The 12,351-nt window shown below is 50.5% G+C and overlaps 3 protein-coding genes across 3 annotated transcripts; 1 reads left to right on the top strand and 2 right to left on the bottom strand.

The window, feature by feature from the left end:
- Positions 1 to 18: 18 nt before the first annotated feature.
- On the bottom strand, positions 19 to 1,590 carry COQ2 (Para-hydroxybenzoate--polyprenyltransferase, mitochondrial precursor (PHB:polyprenyltransferase); the record flags this gene model as incomplete). Its single annotated transcript, XM_062945647.1, has 3 exons — positions 19 to 1,326; positions 1,404 to 1,500; positions 1,575 to 1,590. The coding sequence occupies 3 exons, from the start codon at positions 1,588 to 1,590 to the stop codon at positions 87 to 89; spliced, it is 1,353 nt and encodes a 450-aa protein (XP_062801657.1). The 3' UTR covers positions 19 to 86.
- Positions 1,541 to 6,571, top strand: QC764_305340 (uncharacterized protein). The gene is made up of 2 exons (XM_062945646.1): positions 1,541 to 2,217; positions 2,272 to 6,571. The coding sequence occupies exons 1-2, from the start codon at positions 1,947 to 1,949 to the stop codon at positions 6,429 to 6,431; spliced, it is 4,431 nt and encodes a 1,476-aa protein (XP_062801656.1). The 5' UTR covers positions 1,541 to 1,946; the 3' UTR covers positions 6,432 to 6,571.
- A 164-nt stretch (positions 6,572 to 6,735) lies between these two features.
- On the bottom strand, positions 6,736 to 7,900 carry QC764_305330 (uncharacterized protein). Its single transcript, XM_062945645.1, has 3 exons — positions 7,357 to 7,900; positions 7,089 to 7,292; positions 6,736 to 7,011 (listed from the first exon to the last, which is right to left on the bottom strand). The coding sequence occupies exons 1-3, from the start codon at positions 7,457 to 7,459 to the stop codon at positions 7,007 to 7,009; spliced, it is 312 nt and encodes a 103-aa protein (XP_062801655.1). The 5' UTR covers positions 7,460 to 7,900; the 3' UTR covers positions 6,736 to 7,006.
- Between the last annotated feature and the right edge of the window lie 4,451 nt (positions 7,901 to 12,351).

Raw genomic sequence — 12,351 nt, 5'->3', positions numbered from 1 at the left:
TTATATGAGTTGTAATATCGTACAAGATCGGGTGCTCTATTTTGACTCTTTGCTGTCAAGCTTCCTCTGTGGCATCGAACATTGGCCTACTGTTCCTCCTTCTCGACTGCTTTCTCGTCCTCAGAATAATACCTAACCAAATAGTCCGCCCCCAACCCCAAGCTGATGGCACCTCCCGTGATCCAACACCCATTCACAAACCACCACCAGCAATCCTTGACGCTCTTCAAGTTGACCCTCTTGATCATGAAGCCCAGCGTAGCGGCTGCACCACCGCAACCCCCAATGAAGAACGCCGGCCCCGCCCCCGTGGCAACTCCGGCTCCCGCCAACAAGGCAACTTGCACGACCGCCAACCCGGTAAGAACCTGCTTCGTCTCCTTGTCGTGCTTGAGCGCAATACTCTTGATGCCGGCCTTGGCATCATCCTTGATGTCCTGATGGGCGTAGATCATGTCGTACAAGACCGTCCAAGCAACATTACTCCCGTATAAGAGACCTGCTGCGGTCAAGGCTGCGGTATTGGATAGGAGATCCACGCCCAGAGCGGGGAAACCTAGGATGGCGCCCCAGGAGAAGGTGAGTCCGAGGACGAACTGGGGGTAGTAGGTTACTCTTTTTGCCAAGGGGTAGAGGGTGACGAGGAGGAGGGAGGGGGTGGCGTAGTAGAAGCAGGAGGTGGGGAATTGGAGGAGGATGGCGAGGCCGGTGAGGAGCTGGGCGCCGGTGAAGAGGAGGGCATTGAGGGGGGTTATGGCGCGGCGGGCGATGGGGCGGAGGCGGGTGCGGGTTACGTGCGGGTCAAGGTTGCGGTCCCAGAGGTCGTTTATTGTGCAGCCTGCTCCGCGCATGATGATTGCGCCGGAGAGGAAGAGAAGGGAGTAGGTGAGGACGGTTGAGGGGGGGGAGTGGGAGAGGGGGGCGGCGAGGAGGGTGGAGAAGAGGCAGGGGAGGTAGAGGTAGTAGGTTCCGGCGGGCTTGTCGAGGCGGACTAGTTCTGCGTAGGGGACCCAGCTAGGGGGGAGGAGGGAGAGGAGGCCGGTTGAGGGGGGGGTGTAGATTTGTGGTGGGGGGGAGGGAGCTGGAGTGGTTGTAGTCTGAGTTAGAAGTTTAGAGGTTGTGTGGTAGGCTATGGGGGACCTGGGGGTGGAGAGCAGGAGGGAGAGAGGTCGTGGTGTTGGTGAGAGGCGGGTATATGACTGAGAGGGGAGCCATGGTTTGCTTGTGGTTTTGGTAGTTGATAGTGCTCGCCTCGAGGCAGGCAGCCGGAGGAGCCGGTGACATGCTGGCATGGTAAGGCTGATGATATTTGGTGATCGATTGGATCTAGTGACATGTCAGATGTTGTTTATTTCATATGAACCCCGGGTGGCTTTCTCTTCATGAAGCCGAAACTCACTCACCTGTGCGCTGCCGCCTTCCGTTTGTAATAGACTTTCGAGTACCAGGCAACCAACAGAAGGTATTTCTCGTAGATAGCCTCTAGTTTCCTCTCCTCAACTAAAACCTTCTTGCTCCCTCATACAATTCCTCTTTTCCTCAAAATCCCGACCTTCTCATCGACACTTCCTTACACATATACACATGCATGTGAACCAGTCTCAGCCTTGTCAAATTTCTGAGCCACACAAACTGACTGACAGCTCTTGGGCCAAACTGACGGTGGATTGGCTGCAAGCTGCATTTGCCCCACCTCAGCCTTTTGCTTGTCAATTACGAATCCTTGTCCCCTCCATTCTCAATTCAGCCAGCGCGGCGAAATCACAAAGAATCGCGTTCGACGCGACGGCGACTGCGCATGTGGTTAACTTTGCCATCTACGCTGCGGCAGCATATTCGAGCGACATGTAGATGGCCATCTCTCCATCGAGACGTCTCATCAAGAACACGACAATACAATGCGACTGCCAGCAACCGCTGCCTAGGTCGCTTCACCCGCCGTCACGATGCCGACAGCTCAGCATCCCCAGGCAAAGTTCGACCCTATCCCGCCGGATCTCGATTTGCCCACGCTCGTTGACAGAACACCAAACTTTCAATGGGTAGCTCGTATCACGGCTGCTCAGATTCAAAATATCGGTCCTCAAGAGTTTGAGAAGCTTGTTGTTCTTCATGTGGTACTTGGTGGGAAGCCACTGGTTATTGAGAAATGGAACAGGCGACTTCCCAAGGACCTTTTTGGTCCCAAGTGGTTGGAGGAGATGTACAATAAGAAACGTAGGTTGACTTGCGTTTTACCTCTTATCATGTACTAATATTCTTGAATAACAGAGGAAAACGTTCGCGACATTGTCGGTCAATGCGACATTCCCATGACCACTGGTCACTACCTGCGCTCCATGAAACAGTTGACAAATCAGTGGACGCCCGAGAACTTTCGCGACGAACGACGACAGCGACTCTACCTAAAAGACATCGACTGCCCACCAGAATGGCACGAGTACCTTCAAAAGAAGGTCATTCCACCCAACCTCTTTTACATGAACGAGAACGTCGACGAACGGAGTCCTATGGGGCAAAGTGACGACGACTTTGACATGCTCAACGAAGGCACCAAGTCCATTGCGCCGGCAGGAGATTTGATGAGCAGCTTGCCCGAGCCGATGCGCGCCCAGAATCTGATGTGTTACATTGGTCATGAGGGTACCTACACCCCGGCGCATCGAGAAATGTGCGCCAGTTTGGGTCAGAATATCATGGTGGATGCTTCAGGCGATGAAAATGGCGAGAAGCCCGGAAGCTCCATTTGGTTCATGACGGAATCAAAAGACCGCGAAGTTGTCAGGGAATACTTCCTGTCGATGCTTGGTCATGACATTGAAATCGAGAAGCACTTTGCGCAAATCAACGCTTGGAAGAAGGCCACCTTTCCGGTTTATATCGTGGAGCAGAAAGCTGGAGACTTCGTTCTCGTGCCCCCCTTAGCGCCCCATCAAGTATGGAATCGTGGGACCCGGACCATCAAAGTTGCCTGGAACAGGACGACCGTGGAGACACTCAAGATGGCCCTGGAGGAAGCGCTACCGAAAGCCCGTCTTGTCTGCCGCGATGAGCAGTACAAGAACAAGGCCATTATCTACTACACTCTCGAAAAATACTCGAAACTATTGACGGACATGGAGAGGACGTCTGAGACTGGGTTGCTTGGGTTCGGGCAAGACTTGATCAAGAACTCGTCTCGCACGAAGCAGTTGACTGGTGACTTCAAGGCTCTCTTTGAGCTCTTCACCCGAGTCCTAGTAGATGAGATATTCGGGACGAAAGAAAAGGAAGTCGAGTATATCGAATTTGACTCCTGCGTCACCTGCTCCTACTGCCGCGCCAACATCTTCAACCGGTTCCTGACCTGCAAGCACTGTGTTCGCCAGCTTGTTGGTGGTGACGAGGATACTTATGATATCTGCATGGAGTGCTACGTCATGGGCCGGTCATGCCTATGTATTTCCAACCTCACTTGGTGTGAGCAGTGGCACTGGCAGGATTTGGTTGAGAAATACGAGGACTGGCGCGCGCTCATTATCAAACATGACGGATTTGTCGATATCAACACCTCCCCTTTGCCGCTCGAGCTTGCACGCAAGCGATACGGCAAGAAGACGGTTGCTCAGCTTTGTCAAGAACAACTCCGGAGACGCCCATGGAAAGATATCAGCAAGGTTGACAAGCCAAAGGAACCTGCTGAGGACTCGGAGGTTGAAGTAGACGAAAATGGTCGGCCAAAGAAGAAGAGAAGGGGCGGGAGGAAAGCGAAGAAGGGCGACGTCTATCGCTGCCATGTGTGCCAACACAAGGACTACACCTACAAGTTGGCCTTCTGCTCCAACGAGGGCTGCAATGACGCATATTGCTATGGTGTCCTCTACCGAGCCTTTGACCAGATGCCACAGGAAGTAATGCAGAATGAGAGATGGCAGTGCCCAAAGTGTCTCGGCATATGCAACTGCGGTGCCTGCCGCAAGGCCAAGAACGGTGTTCCCTATATTCCTAAGAAGACACTCTTAGGACACGACACTCGGCCCATAGCTGACGATCGTAGTGTCGAGCTTCTTATCGACTTCAAGATCCACAACCTGTCGTGGTTGAAGAACGCTGGCGATGAGACGCGAGCTCTGTCGAGCAAAAGGATGCAGAGACTCAGAGAGGCCGCCGATGCTGAAAAAGCAAAGTCGTCCCAGCTCGAGAACGATGTGCTACAGCTACCTGATGGAGCTTTGGCTGACAGCCTGGAAGAGGCGGCATTACAGCAGGCTTTGATCAACGGTGGTTATGGCGAACAGCCTACGGTACTTGGTGTTTCAAGGGAACATCCGCCACATCAAAATGGACATACCGGACCTGCCGAGGTCGCCGACATGTCTATTGTTGAGGACCAGTCTGCCTACCCTGATCCTTCAGGACTTGGACCCGAACGCGGCTTGGGCATGGGCTACTACGAGCAGGACGACAGCGAGGACAGGATTCTGTTCGACCCCTATCAGCAACCTTCAGTCGAGAGCTTGATGGCGCTCGACGACGAGCCCGAGCCGGCCGAATATCTCAAGAAGCAGCTGCGCGTGGCCAAGCGTCGTGCTCGTTTGGAGGAGGACGATGACCCGGATTTTAGAGGACCTAGGTCACACAGCAAGAAGAAGGCCAAGACGACCAATACCCGTGATGGTCAAGCGGATGCACTTAACAACATGGACCCGGCTCTGTTTGGTGATGTCACCATGGTTGGCGCCCTGGCTGACGGCACTCCTACCGAAAGGGAAGCTCCTGCTGTTCAAGATCCACCGAATGCCGATGTTCCAGATGGCCCAGCCCAGGAGGGAGAAGAGCCTCGTGCCAACTCACCGAATCGGCCTGCTCTTCGCCACGCGCGACCCAAGATATCATACTTGGTGGATGAGAATGGCGAGGAGGAGTTTAACGAGATTCTCATTCCGCGTTCGCAGAGGCCTCAACCTCTCAAGGACTATAACCCGGCCGATGCGACCAAGGATCCTCTTGATCTTGCGTCCGCGGCGATTTTGGCGATTGTGGGCGGTGCCGCCGGTGCTAGTAAGTCCGCTACTAGATCTCCTGCTCCACCTGGTTCTGGAAATGCCGCTGTAACTGGAACTGGTAAGAGACGTGGTCGGCCTCCGGGTCCTCGCAAGTCTATGCCAGCAGGAGGGTCGGCTGAGCAGACGCCTTCTGGGCACCCGAAGCCCACCAGGAAACCGCCACGTGATCGGACATTGCCTGTTCAGGTCAGCGATGATAGTGATAGTGACGTGGATGCGCAACTGGCTGGGGCTTTGGATGGGTTTGATGAAGACGGAGAACCCATCGAGTCACGACCTCAGTCTCGGGGAGGTTTCACGCCTGTGAATGCGCCCAAGAGAAGGGGCAGACCGCCAAAGAATGCGCAGCGAGGCCCTTCAGCTGGTGCTTCGGGTCCTGCTGCAGGATCACCGTTCATGTCCATGGCGGATCGAATGAAGGCTAAGGGCAAGAAGTTCAAGATCGCGTCAAGGAAGTCGAAGGCTGCGCAGGATAGCACACCGGCTGGGCAAGCTGCTTCCCGGTCTGTCTCCTGTGATGTCGACACCCCTACAACGCCCACGGCGGACAAGGAACCCGAGAGGCCAACGAAAGCCACAAGGGGCAGATTCAAGGCAACACCAGCTCAAGATTTTGATATCGATATGGCGGACGCAGACTTTGATCCGAACGCGGCTGAAGAGGCCGTGTCGGAGGCTTCGAGTCCTCGAGCCAGCCCTAGCCCCTCGATGCAGGATTACATGGAGCCTATGGATACGTTTATGCCTAGCCCGTCTCCAGTTCGGGATGTGCCTAGGGAACCGACAGTTATTTTGAAGACGCAGACACCAGAGCCGAAGAGAGAACCTACACCTGCCCATGATGTTTCGCCTTCGCCTTCGCCTTCGCCATCTCCCGCTAGAGAAGCGTCTCCTACACCGGCGCACTCCCCACCACACAAACCCTCACCGTCACCGTACCACTCCCCTTCGCCGCCGCCCCCACCACCGAAGCCAACAGGTCCGACGATCGTCAGGCTCGTTTCCTCGGATGAAGAGGGCTCCGAGTTTGACGATCACGACCACGACGATGGAAATGAATCACAGTCTGAATCTCGGTCAGCGTCGGAGAGTGAATCGGAATCAGAGCCGGAGGAGCAGCCAGGCAGGGGAAGGGATCCGCTTGACCCGAGCGACAGTGATGACTCGGATTCAGATGATGAGGATATTCCTGCCGTGAAGCAGGTTGTTAGTACGGCGACGAGGGGTGGGAGACGAGGGGGGATGGTTGGTTTGGCTGGGAGGGGAGCAGGGACAGCCGGATCAGCTGGACGGGGCGGTGCCACTGCTGGACGGGGGAGAGGTCGTGGGAGGGGGAGACCGAGGGGACGGGGCCATTACAAATGGAGGGGTGGGGGTGGGAGGTGAAAAGGTGATGGATGGAGTTGTGAGATACCCGTATTTTGTGTTTTTTTTTTCTTTTTTGCGTTGGATTTGGAAGACACAAACTCTTAACTGAGAGTCAGTGTGAGCGAGTTATTTGTCATGGATATCTTGAGATTGCGATGGGTGTGTACCATTATGGGAGTTGAAATTATCAAGGATATGGTTAAGTGGTTTCTGGGACTTGTGAGCGAAAAGGAAGAGTTCATGAGAGATTGCGGATTTTACTTAGGGATGCAAAAAACCATGTGTGTTGATAGTTTAATTCGATGAGTACATATTTCAACAGTGTTCACAATGACCATGTGTGACAAAGATGCTTCTCAGTTGTCAATCATTCTATTGACGCTCTCTCTCTTCCTCCATCTTCTTTCCCATTCATTCATGCTTTGCCGCGATTCCAAGCCAACCCCCTATGCATTATGTACAATCTTTCTTCCCCACATCCCTCCCCCATCTTCTTCTTCTTCTCCCCTGTTTTCACCACCCTTTTTTCTTTCTGCAAAAGCCATGCTGCGCGCGCGTTGGGGTTTTGGTGCGAAGGACGAAAAATCAATATGTTAGTCTAAAAGCAAAACGCAACAATTTGTCTCAGCCTCATGTGTGTTCATTGAATATGTTTCGAAAGGCCATCATCCATACTGGTACCGGCTTTGGCGTTCTCCTCGGCCGCCTTTTTGGTCTTTTCCTGGAGGTCCTTGATGGAGGAGGAGCCGGAGCTGCGGTCGGCCTTTACGGCTTCTTCGCTGTTGGAGGCGAGCTCGGGCTTCCAGTGGCCTTTGCCGGATTTTTGCTTGGAGAGGGAGTCTTGTTTGTGGTGGTCGAAGTTTTGGGGGGAGGGGTCGGCTGGCGAGCACGGGCGAGTCAGTGGGGAGTAGGGGTGGGAATGGGGGAGGATGGAAAAACGTACCGCTGTTAGACTCCTTGAGGGATCGGAGGGGGGTGGTGGAAAGGGCGCGGCGGGGGAGGGAGGTGATGGTGGGGGAGGTGGTGATGCGGCGGAGGGAGAGCATTTTGGTGGATGGGTTTGTGATTGTCGTAGAGGTGGTGGGATTGAGGTTGTTGCTTGTGGTGGTTGTATCAACGCGGAAAGGAGAGAACGTTGAAAAGAGCTCTTTATTGGAAAAAAAGGAGAGGGATTATTTCCTGCTGTTGCTTTGCTTGCTTGCAATTGAGTGGTTGTCAATTGGATGGGAGCGGCAATGGAGTTGGTTATGAAGCCCCGAGGGAGGGTATGACGTCACCACACGTAGCTTTATCACTGGACAGTGTCCCTGGTTTTTTGGTAGGCCAGGCAGGTCAATTGCGCGAAAACAGACCGAACGACAGCCGAGTTGAGGCGGTTCTTTGTTCAGGGAAAGGGGAGAAATCCACTTTTGAGCGTCATTAAGATTTGGGGAAGGGGTGGAGGTAGGTATGTTGTTTACATTGTCGTCGTCACATGCCGGTGGATGCCGGTGGATGAGGATATCGTCATTTGGCGGAGGCCATGCCAATTACACGTTTATACTCTCTTCGTATTCATGAGTCGAAGGAGTCATGCCGTCGTCGGTTAGTTTGATGCTCTCGGGAGATCTTCACTTTGTTGTTGCTTGATTGCGTCTATGTGGTTGTTTGCTGCGTTATGGTATCCGCTCACTCTCAACTTACGACTGTCACGACTTGCGATGGTGTGATCTTCATGCCAGGGATGACACATAACGGTGAAGTTTTACAAAGTGTAGACTATGATATCTCGAGAATAATGATACCTAACAATAGGGTCAAGTATGGTCAGGATATTTGTTCTGTTTAGTAGGTCTATTGGTCGTCACTATCCAGGTGTATGTAATGTATCTAGTCAATGGTGCAAAACATCAAGCAGCATAGACTTGATATCATGATCACATAATATACCTCGTGCCACACCTATACGACATCTACTCGCCGTAAGACATGTTCATTACCTGGGTTCATCAGGTCTAGCTGTTCAGCTCCCTATTGGAGTTCCAGCTCACAACAACCGGTGGTAGGAGAATTCTATTGCCTACACTTATAGAGTGATTAAACCATCATTCAGCATCGACAAGTGCTGGACTTGTTGGAGGTACCTAGTTACCAGATATCATAGGTAGGTAGAGCTATACATGGGACCACAAGATTGATCAAACCTTTACCACCCTCGTCAACAACCTCAGCTAGACCCGATACAATGACCAACAGGGGAGATTTTCAAATCTCTTTACCCCAGATTTTGGCCCTCTCCCCTTGCGTACACCACACCATTCAAGCTTTCTCCCAGTCCCCGATCTTCCTCCACCGGTCCGGTCTTCCAAGGTGGATCATCCAAACTTTTCTCCCCCCGTCAACGCCGCAACTCCAAACCCGGCCTGGACCCGGGTCACCCGGGTCCTCTGCGGGGCCGAGACCGCACAGACAACAACCAAACTGCCATACGCCGCCGCCCGCCCGCCAACCCCAATCTGATCTTCAAGAGGCGTAGTAGAAGGGGGTTTGTTGACATGATGAGACATCTCCGCCTGTGTCGCACCTTGTGGAGCACCGTGACCCAGTGACACATGATCAATATTTGACATCCTGGCCAGAGAAGACCATCGAATTTGTTCATCAAATTTGAGATGAGCATCTTGAATTGCAAAGATGCGGGTTAAATTATCAATGTACACCTCGGACATATCCAATTCACAACCGCAATTCCGTAACAAATTCCCCGCAGAACTATTTACTTGAAGAAACGCTACGGTGATATCCAATACTAATTACTCTGTCCATCTGGTCAAGTTTATCGTTTCGTACTTAAACTACTGCCAATTTTCTCGCTTCCAACCCGAAAACAGTGTGTTGTGTCTCACATGTTGGAATGCCCCAAAACCAGCAGAGACATAACACTGGTGGGGGGCTCGGTTCGGTGGGGAAAAAAACCTACTGCGACTACTGCAGTATGCACAATGCATATGATGTATTAATATGTAAGAGCAAAAAAGTGGTGAAACCCTTGATGCCCAACCCTAAACTACACTCAGAAACAACTCTTTGACGGTGAGAGTGGTAGAGAGGGAGAGTAGGTGCATGAACTAGTATGCAGACTATTTGGGGGTCAGGAAGATGTTGTTTGGTAATTGTTTCCGAATGGAGGGTATCGTCGAGGTCAACGTTTTGGTTACTGTCTGGCGTTTTGATATTTGAAACCACAAGTGTTAGTGGTTCCCGCAAGGTTTGCGGAAAGTGTTAACAGAAGCCAGTTGCTCCACCACTGGAAACGTCCACGGGAATTCCATCTCGGAATTCCATAAATGACCCTGGAGGTTCTAACGATAGTTCAGTGCCGACCATCCCTCTATCGTTCTCCCATGCGAACCATGCGGTGAGCAACAGTCAAGAGCTCTCCGAATATTATGCATATCATGTCAGCAGCTTGTATACTTCCGTCTGCAATATCAATCACATCTCAGGTCAGCAGATGCATACACACACAACTCTGCAGAAGCCAGCTCAAAAGCAATTATAACCGTGCCGCAGCTCGGCGGTGGATTTCCTTGAATCCAGCATGATAGTGTTGCAACGTATCCGGGGCAGACAGAACTGTGGAGGCGGCGCGGCGTGGCGTGGGCAGACACAACAGGCGACCTCCAGCAGTTCACACTGATGAATAAACTGGTGACAGTTCACATCTTGGAGTAGCGGTGTGGCAGGGTTCTTCCCTCCCTCCCCAGCTGCAAGTGTTCATTGTTAGCTGTCGAACAAAAGTCCCCGTGATTGGATCTCCAAGATCAAAAGAGGGCATGGGGCCTGTGCTCTGTTAACAAGCTGCCAATCAGTCGGCAAGACCTCACTGTGCGCGAACCATGGATGGCAGGACCGGGGCTTCCAGGAGTCCAGAGCATTCACCCAATGCCATGACTCGTCTTGAACACAAACGTCCTCTGCCGAGGAAAAAAGCGCAATGGGGAAACTCTTGAACAGGCGCAGGCACACACAGCCCGGCCCTGGGCGCGTCCCCTCAATTGGACAATGCATGTTCCCTGTGACCTCTGTCTGTTCCCGATGGCCCCACTCCGCATCCAGGAGGGCGGCTGGCGAGAGCCACACTCCAGCGGCGCACCACTGACCAGCAACTTGTATGGTGTCACTGGTGGATGTGTGAAATCTCACTTTCTCTGTCCCACCGTTTCGCCAGATGAGGAGCGCACTGATGAGAGTCTGACAGCTCTCGCCCCAAGAACTGCATGTCTCAGACATCCGGGAGCAGCAGGGAGGGAGACCCCTCGATACCCCTCCTCTCCCTTCCTTGGGCCCACGGACAAACCGGTAACTGCCAACGCCCAGAAACAGGCACCACCTCAACAGTTTGTCCCCACACTGGGGCGAACTCCCAATCAGCCAGTTAAAACTGCAAGTCAACGACGAAGCACTAAAATACGGTTTCTACTCAGAAAAGTGAGAAAAGCTAGTCCGGAGACCCCCAGGAGCACACACTTCTCTACTTTTCCGGCTAATTGCTTAACATCTTATTTCTTGACCCAAAGCGCCTTTTGGCCACACTTAACTAAAATAAACTCTATTTGCTAAAGCGCTTTGTAATTGCCCAGGCTTAGAATCTCTTGATTAATAGTGTTTTCAAAAAGCTTTTAATTAGTAAATTCACTAAAGTCACTACCCGAATTATATATAACTGGAGTAATTTACCTATCTTTACTCTAAATTAAACTTATATAGTTTTTAAGTAGATACTAGGTGGCTGCTAAAAAAGCACGTAGTGAATGCTGAATAAATGCTGGATAAGTGCCAGATGAGTGCTAGATAAGCCCTAAGTAGGTGCTAAATAAGTGCTTTATGAGATTTTTTGCTGTTTGCAATGCTTTTGCTAAAGCTGACGCTAAGTAGTGTTACAGTAATAACCTACTGTAAAATAGGCTTTACGTAGACCAATTTTGTCACGGCACTGGCGCGTGGGCTATGTGAGGCTCTGAGAGCGACTGGGTATGGCTCAAGCTTTGTTCTCACAAAAAGCTAGCTTTGTAGCTTCGATCTAAATTTTCTCTTTTTCTTTTTTTTAACTTGCAATTCAATCAAATGAATAGGATAAACTGTGTGCTTTATCTTAGTGTTTTTGCTTTCCCGTGACAAATTTTAACAAAAATAAAAAATTAAAAAGTATTGTTATTATTAAAACTAAAAAAAAAAAAACCTAATAAAATATTAAATAGTTAGTAGCCTTTGATTGATATTTAAGTTTATTACTTTTATTAATATATTTAATACTGTACGCTTACTATAGTTTTAGGTTTTAAATAAAGCTACTATAGATTTTATATATTTGTAGATATTAATTATATTATAATTTAATCTATATTGAAAGCTGTTTTCACTAGCTTATTTATTACATCTTTAGATTTTCTTTTCAGTAAATCTGTAGTAGAGAAAATTATAAAAAAATAATTACGTATAAAATTAAACGCGCGAACTTAATATATATATATATATATTAAAATACTAAAGTTATTTTAATATTTTTACAAAAGCATCTAGATAATTACTAAAGCGCTTCATAAAAAGGCTTACTTTAGTAAAATATAGTTAAATTGTAGCTTTGGCTAAGAAAAAAGTAAAGTGGTTAGTTGCGAGGAAATTAGCCGTAAAAGTGGGTGCTTCTGGGGTCCCTGGGCTAGCTTTTTCTCACTTTTCTAAGTAGTACGATAGCTTGCTTTCATGCTCTGCCAAGCCCGCTTCAGGCAGTCAGGCCACCCGGACTTTGAAACACTATTTGTCGTCGGTTATCGGTAAAGCTTCAGCAGAGCAGAGCCACGAGTGCTCTTTTGAGAGACTGTTGTCAGATAATGGATAAAAGCGGAAGAATGCTGGTTGGTGATGGACCAGTATGACGCTGATGGGGTGACTTTGGGTG

This window comes from Podospora pseudoanserina, chromosome 3, assembly GCF_035222485.1.
Source record: "Podospora pseudoanserina strain CBS 124.78 chromosome 3, whole genome shotgun sequence".
Taxonomy (NCBI): domain Eukaryota; kingdom Fungi; phylum Ascomycota; class Sordariomycetes; order Sordariales; family Podosporaceae; genus Podospora; species Podospora pseudoanserina.
Note: the sequence above shows the minus strand (reverse complement) of the source record. Positions and strands in the feature narration are given on the sequence as shown.